General features: G+C 49.5%; 1 protein-coding gene and 1 non-coding gene across 5 annotated transcripts in view; one reads left to right on the top strand and one right to left on the bottom strand.

The window, feature by feature from the left end:
* MED15 (mediator complex subunit 15) overlaps window positions 1–13,096 on the bottom strand; it is a 68,858-nt gene that overhangs the window by 11,678 nt on the left and 44,084 nt on the right. For all 4 annotated transcript variants that reach the window (XM_038575939.1, XM_038575938.1, XM_038575940.1 and 1 more), the window contains 3 exons: window positions 8,564–8,808; window positions 7,131–7,460; window positions 5,232–5,360 (listed from right to left, as the gene is read on the bottom strand). In XM_038575939.1, the coding sequence (XP_038431867.1) occupies window positions 5,232–5,360; window positions 7,131–7,460; window positions 8,564–8,808 (704 nt within the window). The remainder of the gene's footprint in view (window positions 1–5,231; window positions 5,361–7,130; window positions 7,461–8,563; window positions 8,809–13,096) is intronic.
* On the top strand, window positions 2,686–2,758 carry TRNAK-CUU. Its single transcript has one exon. It is a non-coding gene; the product is annotated as a tRNA-Lys (tRNA).

Here is a 13,096-nt window from a genome sequence, read left to right as displayed (position 1 = left end):
GGAACTGGGCTCCTACTTGTATCCCACGTTGGGCCAAGGCTGTGGTGATCATCTTGAGAACAGAGGGAAAACAAAGTGATCCCAAAAAAGAAACAGTGTGTGGGCTGGTGGAGAGGCGTGTGCAGCCTCTGAGACAAGGAGTGCCCATGGGTGAGGGGTGTTTGGGGCTCAGAGCAGCCTGGCCTAAATGTCCCAGCCCACAACATCAAGGCCCAGGTAGGCATGAGGGGTCCACAGGAGCCTCCATGAATGCTGCCTTGTTGGCGGCACTCCTTCAACAAACCTGATCTGTTGTTGGGCCCACAGAGCCCTCAGGGCTAGACCTCAGGGGCCATGGGTGGTGGTTCTGGGAGACCAGGCTCTAGAGACAGACTGTGAAAGACAGTACTCCACCAAAGTCGTTGTGAGAAGTCAACTGTCGTTAAAACAGAAGAAGTGTGCACAAAAGACCCCTCGTGGCACCTTTCCTTCTCAGGAGCACATGTCTGATTAAAATGCCTCTGAGGGCCCGAACTCAAACCATCCGCCTCTCCTCAGGCCTCTGCTCAGCTTCCAGGGAACTGGTTTCCTTCTGTAACTACAGTTGTGGCGAGGTGGGCAAGGGAAGCCTGGCACTCTGTACCTCCCAGGTACATCTCTACAAGGATGGGGTCAGGTCTGTCCTAAGCATACAAGATGACTGCAGACTTCAGAACTCCAGCATGCCCTGGAACTGCTCTCCTCATCCACATGTACTCCTAGAAGCCTAAAGGCAGTGAGCCAGGCTGAGCACCACTGTAGGACTGGGCCTGGCTTGTGCTGACAGGAACCCGGTGCTCTCCTGAGGGCTGGCCGCCCTTGCCCTGGGCTGAGTCAGGGGATGGAGCCTGTGCCTGGTCCCTAGAGAACAGTGTCTGCGTGCACTCACAGTGTTAGGATGAAACCAAGCTAAACTACAACGAAGTTCAGGAGGAAGAACTGACCAGTGAAAAACCAAAACCTCTGACACAGGAGGCTTATGAGCTAGTCCCTGAGACCAGGGCGGCACGGATGGCCATTCAGTCCCTATGGCAGGTATGCCAGGGACAGGTCTCTGGAGCAGAAGAAAGGCCTGCTCTTCCAAGAGGCCTCTGGTATCACATCCGTGTTCACATTCACACCCACTGGTCACATGCAGCAGGCACTGGGGGTGACACAAGCAGTGGCAGATGCCAACCTGCTGGGCTTGGATGTTCCTATAGCCATGTAACAAAGAATCTGCCAGGGTAGGAGGCCAGGAAGCCACTCTCCTAGGGTCTGCCAAAACTTGGGCACAGTCCCATAGAGCCCACCAGCCTGTCAGACACAACATGGGGGCACTGATGGGTTGTGTGTGATCACAGGGTACTCGGGGTAACATGCCTGTCCTCCCCTGGGAGGCACACTGCCCAAATGAGAGTGGGGCCGAAAGCAAGTGTCCTTGGGATTGGCTCTCAGCCTGTGGTCAGCTGGCGCAGCAGTGAACAGTGTCCATTTACAACCAACATGCACTGAGAGGAGCCCACCGGCAGCTCAACAGTGCTCCTTCCAGAGGAGGAAAGGCCTTGAGAAATCAGTCAGGTGGTATGAGAGCGGTGGAAAACTTTTTTCCAGAAGAAACAAAAGTAATAAGGAATGAAAAGCTTAAATCTAATCTGCTACTGACTGTTTTTCTTGTAACTGAGAACTCCAGAGAGGGAAAGTTCATTTTCTTTTAACCCACAAATCCTAATAGAAAACACATCAGTAGTGTTTACTGGATCAGATGAGCCATGCAGCCAACAACCACCAACTCCTCCCTTTTTCACAAACATCTATATTCACTACCTCCCAACACACACCTACCCAGAAAGGAATTCAAACTCCATCCCAACGGGCTAAATGCTTGTTCCCACACAGGTCACTGGGCAACACATCCTGGGAAGAGGAGACAGAGGTTCGAGTAGTTCAACAAGCTCAGTGCAAAGTAACTGTACAGCAGCTGGGTCACATGCACACACATCAGGGAAGTGTGCCTTTGAGGACAATTCTTTGTAACTTGAGAATTGTACTTAGAGTTTTCATATACTAACAGAATAGACGAGTCCAGGCATTTTTGGAAATGGAGAGACCTTCTATTCTGGGTTTATCTACAGTCACAGATAACGTTTAGGAGAGAAAAGGAAGTTAGTGCAGCTCTCCTGTCATATTTTAGTAAATCCCACTATGGGGGACGATGACATCACCTTTCATTTACATAAGTAACGTCAGATGAAACAGAGCCTGGTATATGAGCTCAGGGCTCACCAATTTTCTTGGAACACCCAAAATACTAAACTTTACCCCAGGCTCAGAGCCCTAGTGACCCATCAGGGTTACAGCACTGGTAAGCATGATGGGGCACCTCTTTCCTGCTTTATCTGGGAGGGCACCCTTGAGAGATGAGACATGGAGGGCTGCGTGCTCGGACCCTCTTCCCCCAGCACTTCTTTCACAGAACCACCAGAACCTGGCCATGCATCAGGATGTACTTTATCAGTAACAGTAAAAAACTAGAAATAATTTCAGGGTCCAAGGACAAAACCATCCTTAAGGACAGCAGAAAGCACTCGTGTGTGTATGTGTACACAACTGTACCACAGTGCTGACTGAGGCATTTTAATCATAAGCAGATTTTAATTTTAATCATTTTAATCATAAGAGAGGGGCACCTGGCTGGCTCAGTTGGTAGAGCATGTGACTCTTGATCTCAGGGTTGTGAGTTCAAACCCCATGTTGGGCATGGAGCCTACTTAAAAAGAAAATTTACAGAATGGTTTACTTCTGTTGTAATGTGAATAGGAAAGCAGCCAACATAAAATCCTATGTATATATCCTGTGACCTCAACTATGTAAGAGAACAGAAAAAAAAAAAAAAAAAAAAACTGTCCTGTGCTAGAACAGTTTTCCTTATTTATATGTCTCTCAGCTTCCTATCTTCTATAGTTATCAGATATTTTTTAAAGTTTTTGGGTCAAGGGGGCACCTGGGTAGCTCAGTCGGTTAGGCATCTGACTCTTGGTTTCGGCTCAAGTCATGATTTTGGAGTCATGAGATGGAGCCTTGTGTCGGGCTCTGCACTGGACATGATGCCTGCTTGGGATTCACTTTCTCCTTCTCCCGTTGCCCCTCCCCCTGCTTGCGTGTGCACACACTCTCTCTAAATAAATAAAATCTGAAATTAAAAAAAAAAGTTTTGGGGTCACGGCGCCTGGCTGGCTCAGCTGGTAGAGCATGTGACTCTTGATCTGAGGGTCGGGAGTTCAAGCCTCACACTGGGCGTGGAGCTTACTTAAAAAAAAAAAAACAATAATATGTAAATAAAGTTTTTGGGTTAGAATATCTGTAGCCTTGTCTTGTCCACTGTGCCAACCCAGGCTGCAAAGGAAGGCTGTGAATCCAGAGACACTCCTAGGAAGGCCTGTCATACCCCAGGGACCCTACCGCTACTACAACAATGCAGCAAGGCAGGCCTGAGCCCAGAGACAAACCAGAAGATCAGCAGCAGAGCCTCTTGAGGTGTGGCATCTGGGCTGAGAGGCACAGCACAAATGTGTACTGTGCATGGCTGGGGTTTAAGAAAGCTTCCTCCATGGGACACCTGGGTGGCCCAGCGGTTGAGCTTGGCCCAGGGCCTGATCCTGGAGACCGGGGATCAAACCCCACATCGGGCTCCCTGCATAGAGCCTGCTTCTCTCTCTGCCTGTGTCTCTGCCTCTCCCTCTGTGTGTCTCTTATGAATAATAATAAAAAAAAAAGCAAGCAAGCTCCTTCCACTGCCAATACCTGGAGATCCCACCACATGGCCATGCAACACAGGACAGAGCCTCTCACCCACTCCCCAAGGCTGATCTGTAATACATGAGAGAGAGGTGGACATCACTCCTGAAAAAGGCGCATGCCTCCTAAAAGCAAACCCACTCACAGACACTCAAGTGATGACCCCCCTTCATCCTCCCCAGCTATCAGAGTCCCCCAAGTTTCCCAGGGTCCCCATGTAGAAAGAAGAGTCCCGGGCCCACCTTAGTTCTCCTTTAGCAGCCCTCCAAGTTCCACTGAGGGAGGAAGAAGGTTACATATCAAGGTTACTCTAGAGGTGACTGAGCCCACAGTTAAGCTCCCATACTTGGCTGGGCTCGGTCCTCCAGCAGAAGGAGAGAGCATGGTAACAGCCAGGAAAAACCGCCCCACCCATGGGTTCAGTGCAGGGTACTGGGTGTACAGAGCATATCTGCTTTAGGGCTTCACCCCTGCCAATACCTCAGGTCCCTCTGCCGGCACACTTCTCAGGCAGCTTCCCATGGACTGGAGTGACATGGCTAGGGCTAGACAGGGCCGATTTTGAGCCTCCTTTCTAGTGACATATCATCAGGCACCAATAGAACATACAACATCCCAGGAGTGCTCGACATGTGCTGCGTACCCAACAGGGTGCTCGGCTGACTCACAGGTAAGGAGTGCGGCGGGAACACAGCAAGGTGGTGGTGGCAGCCCAGCTCAGGCGGCACCTGGGTAGGTGGCACTTCACCTAGCACCTGTGTTCTGTCTAAAGTCAACACTCTCTTCCAAGTCAGTGTCCCCAGTGCCAGGTGAAGACAGAAAGAACCAAGGCCCCAGACTAGATGTCTCCTCTCCTCAGCACCGGTAGGATGGGGTGAGGGGTGTCTGTGGGAAAATCACGAGGCCCGATCTCAAACCCCAAATGCCAACGAGAATCTGGCTTCTACTAAGAAAGGCTGGGCAAGGCCTGCTCTGTCCCATCAACATCCGATATACAGAAGGTGGGCATGACGGGCCTCCGCCACACTTCTCAGCAGAGAGAGCAAGCCCTGGCAGCCAGCTGAACAAGGTGCCGCAGCATGAGCCCGTGCAGTCCGCTGGAGCCAGGCGTCATCGTTCTGGTGCTCTTCCATTTCCAGAACCCCGCTGTACACCGACCGCCAGCCCTGCACTCTGAGCCTGGGCGAGCCTGAGACCACAGTGCTATCCTCTCCCAACACGTGTTCTCAGAGAAAGAGGGAAAGGGAAGATGAGGGGTCTGAAGAGAGGTGGGGGGACTCAGATGTGACCAAGGTGAGATCGCCCCATTGAGGACACCAAGGACTGGTTCCCAGACTACCCGTGACCCAAGCAGGACCCCCAGTGTATGTGGTGTCTACAGTCTGGCTCTGTGCACAGGTGGATAGGCAGCAGCCAGTGACTCCGGAAGCCCTCACCTGCACTCCGGAGCCCACGATCTGGGAGGCCTGCGCTGTTGGGACTGCCGCCTGCGGCTGCACCTGGGGCTGCACCGGCTGCACCTGGGGCTGCACCTGCTGCTGCTGCACCACCATCGGAGCCCGGACCTGAGGGAGGAAGGGAGAGCACTACTGGAGCTGCCCAGGGCAGAGGGCAGACACCCGCCACCTCTGTGGGAGCTCTAAGGCTTGAAGCTCTTCATAAGAAGGGATGGGATCATCATGACTTCACTGGCTATGGTGACACCTTGCTGGCCTCACCTTATCCTACAGCTCATTAGAAATGCCCCACACCAGCCTACCTCTGGGTTGAGCCCACATCCCCTGGCTATGATAAGTGGCATAGCCCTCCCACTGAGGTGTCGCCAGACAGCCACCACTACCCTCTAGGGCTGTGAGCTAAGAGGTGGCTCCCAAGGCCGAGTGCACAGCCCGGCCTACTGGACTTCTGGGCCAAGCACTCTGAGGGTCTACGAGAGCCCCCATTCTTCGAATGAGACCAGGGCTGGTGGTCCCAAAGTGACAGGCGGGATCATGCCTTGCTGCTCACGACCCTCCCCAGGCTTCCAGCCGGGCCATGTGGGCCTCCCATTTGCCTACTACTCAGTTCAAGCATGGCCCATCCCCTCTCCACACTCAACGAACCAAAACAAGAAAAGCCCATAAAAACCAAGGAAATAAGCAAACAAACAAACAAACAAACAAACAAAAAACTATTAAAAGAGCCCCCTGATACAGTTCTCCCTGACTTGATGACAATACTGTGTCCTCGGTATATCACTGACTGGATTTGCTTTGTACGGAGATGCATAAGACTGAAAATAATGGGGCAGCCCGGGTGGTTCAGCAGTTTAGAGCCGCCTTCAGCTCAGCGCTGATCCTGGAGACCCGGGATCGAGTCCCACGTTGGGCTCCCTGCATGGAGCCTGCTTCTCCCTCTGCCTATGTCTCTGCCTCTCTCTCTCTCTCTCTCATGAATAAATAAATAAAATCTTAAAAAAAAAAAAAGACAAAATAATGTGTTAACCATTATTTTGGTAATGGGTGGCTCAGTCAGTTAAGCATTTGCCTTTAGCTGAGGTCATGATCCCGGGTTCCTGGGATGGAGCCCCAATTCCAGGTACCTGCTCAGTGGAGACCCTGCTTCTCCCTCACCTTCTGCCTGCAGCTCCCCCTACTTTGTGTTCTTGCTCTGTATCAAATAAGTAAATCAAATCTTTGGGACACCTGGATGGCTCAGCAGTTGAGCGCCTGCCTTCAGCCAAGAGCATGATCCTGGAGTCCCAGGATCGAGTCCCACACTGGGCTCCCTGCATGGAGCCTGCTTCTCCTTCTGCCTATGTTTCTGCCTCTCTCTTTCTCTCTCTCTCTCTCTCTCTCATGAATAAATAAAAATCTTTAAAAAATAAATAAATACATATATAAAATCTTAAAAAAAAAACTGACAATAATACTATTTTCTATTAATACTCTTCTTCAAAACCATGGTAATGACAGAACCTGATTCCGAGCAGTTGGCAGACCACCGTGGACACTCAATGAGGCTGCACACCCACCTTCACAGCGAGAACATGCGTACTGCTGTCCACCTGACCACCCAGTCTTAAAATGCCATGGCTGTTGCCGAAATCAGGCAGGCTGCTCAGGAGAACACTGCTGCCCAGCAGCAAGGGCGCCTCTGTGCAGAGTACGGCAGCTCTTGGGACACACACTCCCTTGCCAAGCTTGATGCTGAGGCTAGCATGGGGAAGGGCCACTGACATCCCAGTGCTTGAAGAGGACACACCCCGCTCTAGCCTCGAACCCCTGGCAACAGCTGCTGGCCATATGTACACCCAGAGAAAGGCTGTAGCCCCTCCATAAGCCACAGATACTCACGAGTTTCAGCTGAGGTTGGGCATACAGCATCTGTCCAGGGAGGGCCGGAGCCTGTGACACCAGAGGCTGGGTCTGTGACTGCGGCGGGAGCTGAGATGGCTGGTTCTGAGCAACTGGTGGCTGTTGGGGCTGTGGTGGTGGCTGGTGGTGCTGCGGGTGGTGCATGGGCTGTAGCTGCTGGGGCAGAGCCTGGGAGGGGGGAGGCTGGGGCTGCTGCATTGGTGGTTGCTGGAGTGGCGGCTGGGCCTGTAAAGCTTGTTGCTGCTGCTGTTGTTGCTGCTGCAGCTGCAGCTGTGCCATCCGCTGTAGCTGCTGTTGCTGCTGCTGTATCTAGGGGCAGAAGAAGCCAGACTCCGTCACCCCACCCACCTCTGGGCCCTGTGTCAGCCTTGGCCCTGAGGAGCCTGCCCGCGCTGCCCTCACAGGACACTGAAGACATGCCAAATGTGTGGCCGTGCTCTGGCCACTGGGCACTGGCCATGCCTGAGCCTGAGAGAATGAAGGGAAGGATCCAGAGGGCTTTGGAAGGGTTATATAGAGGTCCAGCCCCATGGAAGCTGGGGTAAATGCTCGGGTGGCTGCAGACCTCTGCGGCCTCCCCACAGCTGCTTGTCTGGTCACTAGAGTGGGCAATAGTATGAGCCTGAGGGAGATAGTCAATGTCCATTTTCCAGGATGAGGAGGAAAACTGGGACTGAGGATCATAGTCAGCTCTGGGGGAGGGGGCCTCCGAGACCCAGGAGGGTGGCTGCTGGGAAACAGAGGCAGTAAGCCCAGGCCTGTGGAGGGTGGGCAAGTGGAGAGGTCCCCTCAGGCCTTCCCTCCCTCAACCAAGAGCAGACCTGACGATGGATGCTTAATATGTCTAGATGCTGCCTGCCAACCACAGGAGGAAGAAAACAGTTTCTTCTAAGCAGGGCTTCTAATGTGACACTGCTGTTTCCCCGTGGGAGACAGGAGGTTCAGTTAGAGCTGCGTCCAGACACCAAACCATTCAGAGACAAAACAGGAGGCATGCAAGTACTCAACAGAAACATGCTCATAGGACGGCTCAGGCATCCCTGCGCCTTGGAGTGCTCTTCTCACTTCTTGCTTCAGTTAATGCCTACACGAATCGCTTATACCCAGAAGCCTTCATGGATCCAGCGTCCCCTCCCTTCCCTGGCACACAGTAGGCCCACGGCCAGACATGAATCCTGATGGAGAGGCCCTCCTTGTACCATCCCAGTGCCCGCCTGACAAGTTGGGGCGTCTTTCTCCTCCCTGCCCTGGGCTCTGCGGGAAGCCCCCAGAGGAGGAAGCCCGGGCACCGGGCATCAGGAGGAGCTGTGGCCACCTCCGGGTCCCCACACCCAGAACTGTGGCTGGCGTGTGTCCACGGCTCCAGGGCCTCGGATGGGGGAGGCTGAGCATGGAGCCGGGGCACCTAGTACCTGCTGCTGGTTTTGATGATGCAATTTAATCAGGTGTTGCTGCTGCTGCTGCTGCTGCTGCTGGAGCTGCTGCTGCTGCTGCACCACCGCCTGGAACTGCTGCTGCATGGCATTCTGCTGGGCCTGGAACTGCTGCTGCTGCTGCTGTTGCTGCTGTTGCTGCTGCTGCTGCTGCAGCGCCACCTGCTGCTGCTGGAACTGCTGCTGCTGCTGCTGCAGCGCCACCTGCTGGAGCTGCAGCTGGGCTGGAGGCAGAGCGGCGAGTCAGGCGGGGCGCAGCGCGGGGAGGGCGGGCCCACGGCCCGCGGCGCCCACAGGCACTGGAGCTCCACACTCCATGTAGGAGACCAAAGGAGGCGCCGGGGACACTGTCTGCGTTGATTATGGAATTTATTACTCTGAATTTCTCTCTGACAAGAGAGAGGAGAGAAAAGGGCCAATTCCGTCTTTGGAATGGCCAAGAGGCCCAGCCTCTGGCAACCACTGAGCTCCTCTCGGTCTCTCTGTGGAGTTGCCAATTCTGGGCACCTCTTATCAATGAAATCTCACAGCATGTGGCTTTTTGTGACTGGCTTCTTTCATGGAGGGTAATATTTACAAGGTTCACCCATGTTGCAGGCGCAGTTCATTTCTTTTTATTGCCGAATAGTATTCCATGGTAAGGATTTGCTACATTATGTTTATCCACCCATCAGCTGATGGACCTCTGGGCTGTTTCCACCTTTTGGTGGTTATGAATCATGCTGATATCAACAAACATTTACAGGATTTTCTGTGGTCCAGTTTCTTTTGGGGTGATGAAAATGTTCTAAAATTGATTGTGGTGATGGTTGCCCAACTCTGTGAACACATTTAAAAATCACTGAACGTTGCACTTTAAATGGGTGAACCACAAGTATGTGAATTATAATTTCAAAAATTTGTTATTTTAGAAAAAGAGAAATAATCCAGAGATCCTTTGTACACTTTGCCCAGTTTCCCCAAACAGTACCATTCTGCAAAATTATAACATAATGACACAATCAGAATGTGTGCTCATTTGTGTAGGTGTGTTAAGTTCTATACAACTTCCTCACCGGGGTGGATTCAGTCACCATCAGAGTCAAAGATACTGAAAGTTCCAACATCACAGGGATCCCCCAGCACCACCTGGTGTCACTTCCTTCAATACCCTGGGCAGCCACTAAGGTGTCTTCAGTTTCCAGTATTTTGTCATTTCAAAAATGTTACGTAAATGGGGGCTCTCTAGGATGACCGCTTTTTTCATTTAGCATGATTCCCTGAAGATCATCTAGGATGCAATGAGTATCAGTAGCTCTTTCCTTTCCACTGCCAAGTTGTATTCCATGATACAGGTATCTCTGTTCAACCATTCATACCATAAAGGACATTTGGGAGTGATCATAGATTTGGACTATCATAATGCTGCCACAAACACTCACATACAGGTTTTGGTGGGAATTTAAGTTTTCATGTCTCTGGGATAGATGACCAAGAGTGTGACTGCAGGGTTGTATGTTTAATTTTTAAAGAAGCTGAACCATTTTACATTCCCACCAGCAATGTACGAGTGATCTGGTTTCTTCTCATCCTTGCCAGCATTTGGGAGTGTTATTTTAGCCATTCTGCTGCTGTATGAATTTTTAAATTTCTTTTTTCATTACAGACTTCTGTTTGACAGCGAGGAGACATTATGTGTATGGCAGCACTACTGTGAGAGTGTTGAGGCTTGTTTTATGGTTTATTCTTGTATTTGTTCCATCCACATGCCTAGATGACGATGCTGTTCAAATCTTTGCTAGATGCACCCCCTCTCATCTGCTTAACTATCAATAACTGAGAGGAGGAGCTGTCCAACGCACCTTTCATTTTAAAATCTTTTTGTGTCTTATATTCTAGGTGGGTTTCTTGTAAAGACAATATAGCTGTAGCGTTGCCTTTCATTTACAATCTCACATTTCCTATCTTTTAGCAGGAAAGTTTTGTCAACACATTCACATATATTGTGATTGCTTGTATTTCTCAGCTTATTTGTATGTCTTCTCTTTCCTAAGCTTCTTTCCCTCCCGCTTTTTTTCCAGCTTTTTGAGGTATAACTGACATTTTTTTCCTTCCTTTTCTGAATTATATATGTATATTTACATCTTTATTTATTTAGGGATTTTTATTTTTAAGTAATCTCTACACCCAAAGCAGAGATCGAACCTTGAGATTTAAGAGTCACACACTCCACCGACTAGACCATGCAAGTCCCTCCGAATTATATTTTTGTTGGATGATTGAGCTGAATTTTGTGTGTTGTTTGGATTTTTGGTTTTTTATTACATTTTTTTTGTACTGGTTTGGGATTTACAAACTATTTCTATTGTTTTAGCAATTTTTCTTTTTTTCTTTTTTAAAAGCAATTATTTTTTCAATTTCATCATGCATATTTAACTTACCAAAGTATAAAATTTACCCATATTTTAACCTCTTTCCCAAATATAAAAACCTTAGAACACTATTTTTTATTTTTATTTTTTTTAATTTTTTATGATAGTCACAGAGAGAGAGAGAGAGAGGCAGAGGGAGAAGCAGGCTCCATGCACCAGGAGCCCGATGTGGGATTCGATCCCGGGTCTCTAGGATCGCGCCCTGGGCCAAAGGCAGGCGCCAAACCGCTGCGCCACCCAGGGATCCCAGAACACTATTTTTTAAAATAGGTTTCACATGCACATGATAGACTTGGTATCTGTACTTGGGATACACTTCCTAACTTCCATTTAGTTTGGTCACTGTTTATCTTCTTACACCCATATAGCACACTTACATTAAGAGGCAGGACAGAGTGCCAGAGTGGCTCAGTTGGTTAAGTGTCTGCCTTCTGCTCTGATCTTGATCCTGGGGTCTTGGATGCAGCCCTGCATCGTCTCAGGCTCCCTGATCAGCGGTGGAGTCTGCTTCTCCCACTCCCTCTGCCCGCCTCCTCCAACTTGTGCTCTCCCCCTCCTCAAATAAAACTTTTTTTTTTCAAATAAAACTTAAAAAAAAATCAATTAATTAATTTTTTAAAAAGAAGGCAGGAAGGGATAATGGCTGGGGTACAGCCTCTGACCCAGACTGCCTGGACTCAAGCCCCAACTCTGTCACTGCTCTGTACCTCAGTGGAAGAGAAAATAACAGTACCTACACACTGAACTAAGAATTAAGAATCTGTTATAGGGGACGCTTAAGTGGTTCAGCGATTGAGCATTGCCTAGCTCAGGGCATTGATACTGGAGTCCTGGGATTGAGTCTCGCATCGGGTTTCCCACAGGGAGCCTGCTTCTCCCTGTGCCTGTGTCTCTGCCTCTCTCTGTCTCTCATGAATAAATAAATACGGTATTTTAAATAAATACATACATATATAAATACATAAATAAAAATCTGTTATAGGTAAAACACTCAAAATAGTGCTTGGACTGTAGCACATCTGTATAGTTATAGCTGGGAGCATTATTATTTTATAGAGGTGATTTTTGTTTACACCAGGGATTTTCAACCTTGTGTTGACCAAAATTTTGGGATAGAGAAGTCTAGGTTGTAGGGGGCTGTCCTGTGCATTTAAGAGGTTTACCAGTATCTCTGGCCTCTACGCTAGATGCCAGTAGTGCTCCCACAGTTGTGACATCCAAAATGTCTCCAAATACTGCCAAATATCCCTCAGGGTACAAAATAGATGAGAATCACTGCTTAGATTTACACACACTGGCTACCTCACATAAAAATTGTTTCTTTGGGCGGCCCAGGTGGCTCAGCGGTTTAGTGCCACCTTCAGTGCAGGGCCTGATCCTGGAGACCTGGAATCGAGTCCCACATTGGGCTCCCTCCATGGAGCCTGCTTCTCCGCCTCTCTCTCTCTCATGCATTAAAAAAAAAAAAAAAAAAAAGTTTCTTCTATCATTTTACATCTGGCATCACAGGAAGGACCGTCTGAGAAATAAGAGGAAAGGGTGAGCAAATAAAAAACCTTTTAGTGAAGGTCTCTTGGACTTTGTTTATCTAAAATGTCTGCTTCCCCCTAGTCCTTGGGAGTTTTGCTGGCACATGACTAAGGTCGGTAGCTCTATCCCCTGGGCTCCACCAACCTCCTTCTCTCTTCTTGATACCATCACCAAGTCCACTGAGTTTATTTCTTGCTCATTTCTAGCAACTGGCTATTTCTAAGGTACTCCTCTGGCCTTTGGTGTTCTGTGGTTTCCCAAAAATGGGTTAAGGCAGAGATGCCTTATTTATCCTGCTTGGGACCGTGGGGTTTTTAGCCACCAGCTCCTCACAGACTGGTGTGCTTCTGTTCTCACTACTCGGTCGTTTTATTAGTTGTTAGACTCTAATTTTATCCTCTGCATTTCTTTTTGGAGACGAGGCAGAGAATCTTAGCAGGCTCCGCGCCCAGCGTGGAGCTCCATCTCACAACCCTGAGATCATGCATGATGTGCATGATCTCACGTCTTAAACGACTTAAACGTTTAAAAAAAATTTTTTTTATGATAGTCACAGAGAGAGAGAGAGAGA

The sequence above is a fragment of the Canis lupus genome, chromosome 26 (genome assembly GCF_011100685.1).
Source record: "Canis lupus familiaris isolate Mischka breed German Shepherd chromosome 26, alternate assembly UU_Cfam_GSD_1.0, whole genome shotgun sequence".
NCBI classification, from domain to species: Eukaryota; Metazoa; Chordata; class Mammalia; order Carnivora; family Canidae; genus Canis; species Canis lupus.
Note: the sequence above shows the minus strand (reverse complement) of the source record. Positions and strands in the feature narration are given on the sequence as shown.